This window comes from Pimephales promelas, chromosome 1 (genome assembly GCF_988280905.1).
Source record: "Pimephales promelas chromosome 1, fPimPro1.hap1.1, whole genome shotgun sequence".
Classification (NCBI taxonomy): Eukaryota; Metazoa; Chordata; class Actinopteri; order Cypriniformes; family Leuciscidae; genus Pimephales; species Pimephales promelas.
In genome coordinates, this window is record NC_142769.1 from 22,213,288 (window position 1) to 22,224,105 (window position 10,818).

At 37.6% G+C, this 10,818-nt stretch overlaps 1 protein-coding gene across 6 annotated transcripts in view; it reads left to right on the forward strand.

Moving 5' to 3' along the window:
- crtc3 (CREB regulated transcription coactivator 3) overlaps positions 1–3,935 on the forward strand; it is a 52,535-nt gene extending 48,600 nt beyond the window's left edge. For all 6 annotated transcript variants that reach the window (XM_089129107.1, XM_039654393.2, XM_039654392.2 and 3 more), the window contains one exon: positions 82–3,935. In XM_089129107.1, coding sequence (XP_088985233.1) covers positions 82–287 — 206 coding nt within the window. In that variant the 3' untranslated portion in view covers positions 288–3,935. The remainder of the gene's footprint in view (positions 1–81) is intronic.
- The last annotated feature ends 6,883 nt before the right edge of the window (positions 3,936–10,818 follow it).

The window sequence follows — 10,818 nt, forward strand, 5'->3', positions numbered from 1 at the left end:
ATCAACTGGAAAAAAAAATAGGTTTTGCAAATCTGTTCTTTCACATCTCCTATATTCACTCACGATTCTACTCTCTCTCAGACGACTCCAATCCCAACCTATCTAAGGACATCAGCAGTGTGTTGTCTGCAGTGCCAGAGTGTTTGGACTCAGAGGGAGTTTTTCCACTGGAGGATGAACTTCGTATCGAGCCGCTCAGTCTGGATGGACTGAGCATGCTTAGTGACCCTGATATGGTCCTCCCTGACCCCTCAGTAGAGGACAGCTTTCGAAGCGACAGACTTTAAAGAGCCAAATCCTGCATGTATACATACATACAAGTCCATGGACATGATGACTAAAGCACAGAACCTATAGCACTCAGATTTCTACAAACATATAAAAAAAAATATCTTTTTTACATTTTCTTAAACACAAAGCGCATGCATAAACACTACACGTTGATATGAAACGAATCATCAAGTTCGCATGAGTCACCCAGACGCTGTCTCTCAGTGGCCGCCATTGCTCGGCATGCTCCATCTGTCTCCCGAGACAACGCTCATCACTCAACAGATGTGTGAAACCAATCTGGACGCTTCACAGTTGCTTTGACCTGTAAAGACGATGAAACAAACACGCATGCTTAAACACATGAACCTGCCGTGTGTCTACTCCTAGTGCCGAGTGACAATCAACACCGAAGCCATAGCAATGCCAAACCGATGGCTGGTTCGGGCCGTTGCATTGGTGGTCTAATTCGAAGCCATGCAACCAAAACAAATTGAATGTGCTTGTTTTACACAGTGCTTTTTAATGTTATCCTGTCACACCAGCTTTCAATGACATTTCGATAGCAGCGAACGGATGGGACGGTCTTGAATGTGAAGACGACAATGTGACGTGTTATGGAACAGAAGGAGTCGACAGCCGGCCAAATACCAGCCCATATTGATGCACCAAATGCTGTGATACGAGACACCAGCAGGATGGGTTGAGCCCCCCCTCTCCCCTCGTAACACCACCCAACCTTTGTTTCAATACCAGGACTAGAACGCACCTGGTGTCAGCCGCTCTATTGAATCGTCTGGCTCGGGCTTCTGAGCAGACACATCTTAACTAACCAACAGTTTCTGGGGTCACTGGCTAAGCTAGCGCTGCGTTAGGTTCGCTGACCAATCACCTTGCTGGTCTGTGAGCCAAAGCAACTTGTACATGCTTCAGGCTGTCAAAACGTAGTCCGTCCTTCATAATGTGGCCAGTCCCCATCATTCAAATGGTAGACGACGAGAATTCATGAGATCTCCTCCTGCACAGTCGCATACTAGAAAAAGAGGACGGAAGAGTCTAGATGATGTGTATAGAGCATTATTTTGCATATTTTTTTGTATAAAAAGAAAAAAAAAACTATGAAAGAGAGCTTTGCCACATAAATGCCTCACGATTTTCTGACTAGAATGTATTTTTGAAACAGAAAAAAGGGCAAACTGTTTACAAAGATTAAGTTTAAGAACTTCGAATTGTGAGTAGGCGCTGAAATTTTTATGATTTTGGTATAAATCTAAAAGAAAAAAACTTTGTATTTCGCTGACGTTGATCCAGTCCATAGTTGGCTAGAAGCTTTGGCTATGCAGAAATTTAGCACAGGACTGTCTCAGATGGCTGGAACAATCTAGACCACAAAAATGAACTATTTTATGTGTATATTTACTATATCTTTGTGCTTATTTCAGATTTTATACAGACTTGTAATGCGGCTTCTAATATGTCAGTTGTATTTGTACTTGTTTATGTTCTCTCCCTTTTGAACTTTTGTTGTGGATGTCTTCTTTAGTGAACGTTTGTTGTGATGGTGTTTTTCACCGTTGTTCAGCATGGGCCCTCTCTCTGCAGCTCTGATCCTTGTGAGGTTTTTTTTTGTTTGTTTTTTACGGGAAAAAAGACACTTTGGAACTTTAAATTAAAACGTCTTTAAAAGGTGTGATTTGTGGACGTGGGACACATGTATCATTGTTATTGCTCGAGTTTAAGTTTGCACTGATCTGAACAAAATTGATCTTTCGGTCACACCAGCAAATCTGGTGTTTTTGTTTTTTTTGCCGAAGATGTTATTTCCAATGACGCGAAGATATCTGCTTGATGCGCTGTTAAGAGGGCATGTTATGCATGTGAGAACTTTGAAATGAATGCAGTATATTTTGTGAATGGCTAGATATTTAAATGACCAAATATTTTGAAATGAAGAAATATAGCTCAGGAATGTGTTTTTTCACCAATATCGTGAGGTCTCCTGCCTCTTGACTGCCAGATCCGGGCAAAATGTTCCCTGAGAAACTTTTATAGCAAAGATCCGGTAAGTTGAAACGCACTCTTCTATCTGTTTTGTTATCTGTGTAGCTTTCTATTCCAGTTACAGAGTTGGTAATAGAACGCAATAGCAACGTTATCTGTGTGTGCCATGTCCACAATTGTTTTTTTGTTTTGTTTTGCTTTTGGTGTGTATTTCTGCATTCATCAAGGTCATTGTAGAGTTTTGGTCAAAACCATCTTGTTGGTCAAATCCAACAAGGTAGTCTTGGCTAAAATTATTCCTTTTTTTCCCTTTTTTTTTTTTTTGCGCATTGTTCATTGTGGTCCAAGTAGGCAAAAAGAGAGGACGATTGACACAAGCATAGATTAAAGGTGCAGTGAGTTTGCTTAGTTTGGCGGGCAAAAAGGTCTATTGTCTATTATCAGTAGTGTGGAGATGTACTGTATGAAGCACACCTAACACTTTTAAATCTAGCAGCTTTCTGAACGCGGTGAATCCGTGTGACTAACTTGAGCCCGTTGCAAGATCTGCATTGGGGTCTTTCGGGCTCTTGTGAAATTCCAAATCGCTTAAATTCCTATTGAAATTAAATGACTGGATTTCGACAGCCCAAAAATTACAAACAACATAAGTGTGACCTCACCTTTAAGAATGCCATAATTTAGTATTGATAAATCTGGTCCCCCATGTACAAAAAGGCAAAACAAGATTTGGCTTTCACCCCCTGCAACTGCAGTTTCTTTTTTATTATATAATATTGTTCTTTTAGATGTATTATAAGCATCTAGAACATGATTATGGGTGATGCAGACACTCTGGGCTGAAAAAAAGTCTCTATATAACTAATATCTTTTAATCGTCTCTCTCATTCTGTCATCTTCCCAGTCAACTTTTATTTTTTTTTATATAAATATTAACAGTGGCATCAGATTATAAGAGATGGGAGTGATACATTCTTCTGTGGTTTTCATTGGGTCTGATGGTTTGTCTCAGCCCCAGATGACACAAGAGTCTGTTCCCATCTCTCTCTCTATCTCTCTCTCTCTCTGGGAGAAGTTCTTGTCTTCTCCTGCCTTATTCTTGCTCTTGACCACTTGCTGTCCCTCTGAGTGTACTGTGATACTTTCATATATATATAATTTTTTCCCATTTCCAGGCCCTGTGCTCTAATGTCAAAAAAGGTGTTTTTTGGCTTTTTTTTATAGTCTCCATAACAAGATATTCTGTTTATAGAAGGCTTTTTGTTGTCTTTTTTTGTCACCTTTTTAAAAATGTACAGTTATATTATTTAAAAAATATTTTCTTGTCCACTAGTGTTACTTCCTTTTTTTTTTTTGTAATATGCCATATTGAAATCTTTCTTTTTCTGACATTACCGATTTATTATAGCAGTGGTTTCCAGTCCTGGTCCTGGGGACCCAGAGCCCTGTACATTTTGTGTCTTCCTTATTTAACACATCTGATTCAGATCATTAGCTCATTATCAGAGCTCTATGAGAGACAAACAAAATGTGCAGTACTGTGGGTTCCCAGGGCCCGAATTGAAAACCACTGTACTACACCACATGGCGTTTGGTTTGTGAAGTATGTTATAGTGCTTTCCTTTGATTTAATATAAACAAATAAAACTCTTTACTGTCTCAGACACCTGCTGTGAATTTTCTTTTCTGTGACAAACTTGTTTCAGCCATTTTCTCTTCACTTGATGTCTTTTTATGCTACACCACTAGATGGAGTCAGTAAGACATTGTTGTTTGTCCATACCATACAGCACTAAAGGATATGGATGCAGAGAAATGGCTGGAAAGACTGTTCTTTTGCACGATACATGTAACTTTCTTTTCTAATATCAGCATTAAAGCATTTAAAACCATTAAAAACGATCCAAATTACATTTTTGAAAAAGTACCAGCCAGTGTTCAACACTCTTTTTTTGCCTTAGCTCGATTCAAAGCGGTAAGGTTGTTCAGTGGTACTGATGGATATCTGCGGGAAATTCAAGCATGTCTTTGCGTCATTACGTCACATCTAAAGAGTCTCGGCTAGTAGACTATATTGGTCAAAAAAAAAAAAAGCAGACTATATTGAGTCATTACGTCACAATCACATCTGTATGCAAGAGTCTCGGCTAGGATATTGCATGTGAGGATGCTGGAGGTGGAGATTTATAGCCTTTTCTCACAACACTTGATAATATCAAACTTTTCAATTTGATGGTGGATTCAGAAAGGTTCAAACGACAATCGCCAGTGACAACAGATTCACCCGCTGTAAAATGCAAAAGTCTTGTGAAATGCAAAAGACGAGTGACAACCAAAAAAAAAAAAGAGAGAGAGAGAGAGAGAGAGAGAGAGAGAGAGAGAGAGAGAGAGAGAGAGAGAGAGAGAGAGAGAGAGAGAGAGAGAGACCAACCGGACCCATGTGAAAACAAGTATACATATCGGACATTACATGTTAACATCAACAATTTGAGAACAAAGTATAACTTGCACGGTTTTACGTGATATGATAAGCGATTGTTAATTTTAATCAGCACGTTTAACTGCAATGTCAGAACCAGAACAAAAGTGGATGTTACTTACTTGTTAGATGACAAATTATTTTTTTTGGTCATACTTCCTAAAAGAATAATCTGTAATTCTGAATGCCAGTATCCGGCACGGTGGCTGACAGACTGCTGCACACTCTCCTCAAATATTGTGTTCATCCGCGCTGTGCCATGTCGAAGTACAACTCACATAAAGTTGATAATTCCGCGAATGACTGCAATTGCAGATTTCGAACAGAGATGGAGACAAAGAGGAAAAGGTGAGGAAGACATTCTCCAAATATGATGTTAATTGTATTCTAGAAAAAAAAACAAGTTATTATGGTTAGGAACGACACGAGGGTGAGGCAATGGTAACAGAATTTTCATTTGCGAATGCTGCTTTTTCTGGAGACTGCGAAAAAACGAGGGTGAATGAAGGGTTGAATTCCTGTGCAGAAGAAATCCCAGCTTTGATGTCGTTCGTTGATCTAGTGGTAATCCAAGGCATGACATTCGAAATTGTACAGTGCTGGTACAAACTGATGTGGGCTGGTCCTGTAAATGTTTTTATAAGGTGTGAGCAATCTGTCTGGTTCAAATGCAGCAAAGCGTGTAACATGCCTCAAATATGTGGAGAGATGCCCTGGCAAGCCTTTCATTACTGTGATACAGTTCTCAAGATAATGGATTTTAAAACACAGGTAGCCTAGTAATAACATGTTAGACAAGCAGTGAGAGGAAGAACATGATAAGAGCATGCTAATCTCTTTCACCACTGGAATTCACATAAACTGAAAAAAGACCAGCTATGATGATTCCCTCCACCCATGTTTACTGAAGCAAAGCTGAACTTTTTCCATTTTTGTGTCTTCATTTAATGAAACCATCTGAGTCAAGATACTGTGGTCAGAACAAACAGTACTGTGGGCTTTTAATAGTTTGTTTATAAGACTGTGTGCTGTGTGATAGATCTTGTTTTAAAATTATTCACTGAGCTTGTTGGCTCAGAACCTATACTAATTTGAATGTATGTATAGCCATTATATTATATATACCAGTTGTTCTCAATCAGGGGGCTGGGACCCATTATGGGGCCATGGCAAACTTCCAGTGGGGCCCCAGTAAAACGTAAACTAGTTATTAAGACCATAATTTACAAATAAATTCTTTAAAAATCATACAATGTGATTTTCTGAATTTGTTTTTTCATTTTGTCTCTCATAGTTGAAGTGTAACTACGATGAAAATTACAGACCTCTCTCCTTATTCTAAGTAGGAGAACTTGCACAATCAGTGGCTGACTAAATACTTTTTGGCCCCACTGTACATTAAATCATCTTTTCTGTACAACCTCATGAAAGAGAAGTGTGCTTGTGTTTGTTTAGAACTGGTAATCCATTGACAGATGACATGATATACTAGAAATGGTCTTAGTTCAATGAATGGTTCAAATAGTTTTGGAGGATGCCAGATACTCCACTTTCATTTAAAAGTTACCAAACTATTTCAATTCTTACTATATTTTGTGTTTGCAGATAAGCGCTCACATGGGCTTGTTAAATCAGTTCAAACCCCAGGGATGTGTGCTGTAGGAATTTAGCTGAGCTCTTCTGGGAGCTTTTCTTACTTGAGACTCACTAATTGCTTTCCCTCATTCTGCCTGGTGCATTCAGCTGTCTGCTTATTTGATTCTGTCTGCAACATTTCAAACTTTAAGGCTGATTGTGTTCTCCGCTTAACTTCTCGTTTTTTTCCCCTCAAATAGCCCCTCCATCTTCCTCATGTTTCTTTTGTACACTCATCTCTGTTAATTCTTGATAAAACTGTGCTGCCACCACTCTGAACCTTTTTAATATCCATAGGTATATGTGAATTTTGCTTGAATTGATTTTTCAGAACTCTTCGTTTTATGTACTTTCTCTACTGTCATTAATGACTGTGTATCAGTCCGCTCATCCAGCACTATAAAAAATATTGTTGGTTTAACTTAAAAAAATGAAGTAACCTGGTTGCCTTAAAACTTTAAGTTCATTGAAATTGAAAAATTGAGTTAATACAATGAAGGAGATTGATTTAATAATCAGAAACTCAAAATATTATGTTATCTGAACCACATGATTTATCTAAGTTGATTTGACAGAAGAAAAAATGTTATGATAACAAATCATGATTTTTTTTTTTTTTTGCAGTGAGGTAACTGAAACTGGCGCTACTTTCATCTCTCTGTTTCCAGACGCAACTGGCACTATCTTGCATTTCAGTCATCAACTGTTCTGAAATTATTATTATAAATCATTCAGAAGAGCAAATCTTTTATAAATAGTTTATTTTAACCTAACTTCTGAGTGAATCGGCATTTCATTCCTGACTTCATTGCATCACTGACTTGTGTGCAGTGTTGGGTAAGTTACTCTAAAAAAGTAATTAATTACTAGTTACTAATTACCTCTTCAACAGTGTAATTAGATTCCTGTACTAATTACTCTCTCTAAAAAGTATTTAATTACTTTTAATTACTAATTACTTTCAAAATCCCATATCAATCTCAACGAGCTGAATAATACAAGGGTAGACATGAATCTTTTAATTCTTTCAAATAAATACTATTAAATTGCAATTATTCTTAAACTTAAAAGGTGGAGAAGGTTACATTATAAAAACAAACCTTTTAACATCAGGCAATACATTTTGACGTTAAACCCTTGTTGTCGGATCTCATGACATTTCACACTTTCACACATATTTTACAATAATTCATATGAATTTGTTCAGGTCGTACAATTTAGACACCTCATAAAATGCATACGAATCGCTATGAGATCGGATTGATCTATACACAGTATTTACCTCAATTACATCAGAAGTAACTGTAATTAAATTACTGATAAATGAAGAGTAATCCCTTACTTTACATTTTCAAGGGAAAAGTAGTTAAATTACAGTAACTAATTACTTAGTAATTAGTTACACCCAACACTGCTTGTGTGAAGGTTTGATCATGGCTAATTATTTAGTCTGGCAGGACCCTGAAATTTGTGTTTTTTCCTGACGAATGTCTTGTCCTCATTAGAAGTCTGGGAGGTAAGTAAGCAAGACCTGATTTATGTCTACTTCCCGGACACACCGAAAGGTTTCGTCACTCATTTGCCACCCAGTATTATAAACAAAGGGGTGAGAGTCTTTTCCACAGGTCACTCAGAAACTGTGTGTCTGGACACGGCTGCTCTTTTTCAGACTTCTGTTTCACTCGGACTGGAATCTAAATCTTTTTCTCGTACTCCTTGCTGTGTTTGGGACTGTTGGCTCAACATAAACATGTAAAAACAGCAAGTCCATCAATAACTTTCTCCAGAGATTTATTGCATACAGCAACACTCACTGGCTTAAATTTAGCACATAGTCGTCCAGCTGCTTCTGGTTCTTCTTGGATTACAATATATTGGCGTAGTGGTAACAAAAATAGCCAACACTGATTTAGGATCAACTCACAACCAATAAAAAAAAAAATAATGGCCTGGAAGTGCTTGCATATGCACTTCATTTAGGAACTGACATTTTTAGGAAATTAATTAAATTGAAATATGTTACTTCCCAAAGATTATGTTAGTAACCAGTCACCATTGACTTTGCTTTTGTCCATATAATAAAAGTCAGAGAAGAAACAAAGACATTTTTCAAAGGTGAACTATCCCTCTAATCTTCCTTAAATTCTTGTCCATTTTCATTTCATGGTCCTGGACTTCGTTCCATCTAAGGCTAAGATTCCTGCCGATGTTATGACAAAACAAGCAGATTTAACCCATTAGTGTGATTAAGATACAGCCAACTACTCTGACTGACATCCCAACAGAGAAACATCTCACACAAATGTGTCTACAGACACAAACATACTGACACTGTTTAATGGTAATTGTGGGCATAATCTTGTGTTGAGTCAGAGAACAGCTGTGTTTCATAAAAAAAAAAATACTCTGAAGTGGTGTATTCACCCCAATCTCCTCAGGTCCCCTTCCCTTCCTGTGTGTCAAACTACGCTCCTCAAGGACTCCACAAAATCAAATGTGGTTGACTGACTGAGCTTGCATTTATTTGTCCTACAGTGCTATCAGTAAATCTCTGCACAAATGGGCCTGATATGGTGTGATAGAATCAGGGAGGGGAACTCTATAGTGTATCATGACATCTCTTGGGATAGTTTGCACAGCTGTGCTGCTGTGAGCATGTAGCCATGCAAATAGCATACATGAAATTACCCGTAGCAGATCTGGACAGGTGGAGCTGGGGAAGGCTAACTCTGAGGCTGCAGGACCAGCTTACAGCGAACAATGAACCATAAATGTTGAGCAAGCAATCTCATTGGCTGCTGATGCAACCGAGACCAATCAGCTGGTGCCATATAGTAAACAATAGCAGCTAACAGATTACATTAACCCTTATGCTGCATTAGGGACATTTTTGGTCTTTTGCAGTTTAATTTCTTTGACCATTTTGGCTGTTTTAATGCAAATGGTATGAAATTTGGCAAAATTGTGACTTTTTGGATACATGTAAAAAATGTGATCCCATTTTGCAAAATATGTATAACACACACTGTGTAGATCAAATAGTAACACTCAGCACCATAAAGACCAAAAATGGCCCATTGAAACCCATTAAAACGTTGTTTAAATCTGAGGCTGCGTCAGTAATACATGAAACATGATTTTTGCACAAACATCCTTTCATTTTGAAGCAAAAGCATTATATTTGCATTATATAGTGTATTCCACCAGATGACGTCACTACATATGATATTTATTCCCTATGGGTGGAAATGCACCTTATTTTAGGCAATAGGCAATGTTTAATAGGTGGCCATTTTTGGTCTCTAACGCGCTAAGTGGGATTTTTTGCAAAGTGGGACTGTGATAATCCAAATCTAAAGTTTTCTCTTTGCATTTAGTTTATTGAAAATAATTGAATTTTTGTGTTTTTTCCTCTTATACAAATCGATGGTTTCGCAAACAAAACTGGTAATTAAAGGGTTAAAATCCTGAAATTGAATACATTTTTGGTAGTTATGATGAGGACTGATGCTGGTTAAAAGATTTAACTTGGTAAAAGTGGAAAATAATAATAATATATAATATTTTAGGCAATGTTTAATATGTGGCCATTTTTGGTCCTTAATGCACTCAACGGTGTTAAAAATCTAATGTAGCACAAGGGTTAATGACCTATCAGCCTGCACCATCTAGAGTTTCATGACAGATATTTGCAAATGAAACATGAATTAAAGTCATGGTTTGCATGGATGCCAACCAATAGTCTCTTACTTTGAACGACACTTTATTTGTATGACCACAATGGAAATTCCCTCTCTAGGTTCTTTAGTAATTGTTAGTCCATTTGATCTTATTTTATTCTTTTTTTGTCATGGTGTTTCTGCAAGTCTCTTGCTGAGATGGTGAAAAAACTCTCACACATCTGCTGCCCTCTGGGCTTTCACACTGTGAGATTATTCCAGCTACTAAGCAGCTGTTCTATATTTTAACCTTTAGCTGATGATCCTCTGAGATTTCATTCCAAATCACTCAGCTATTTACATCTTGACGAGCAGAGCATGGTGTGAAATACCTCACGGGTCAAAATAGTTGACAGTCTTGTTCATTTTTCTATTAAACTCAATTTAAGTCAGAATATTGTTTGGGGCAAGTGGTCTCTGAGGTAAAAGATGTCATGTAACGATCTGTCAACACACAATTAGTGGTTTTCTTTTCCTCTATTCCTCTCTAGGAATGAAGCCTTTCTTCTTCTTGTCTCTTGTTTGTAAAGTTTAAATATTTAACATTTTACAAAAAGGTCTGGTAGAGAGAACACCTGCCTATATGTAATATTAGTAGATGTTACCTGTCAAACATCCACAACATCTGATAAACCATTTAGTGGCATAATAAGTGAAGTGCAGAAAAGAGTCACTCCTCCAGAGACCTGTTATCATCTCTGAAACTCTCAGACA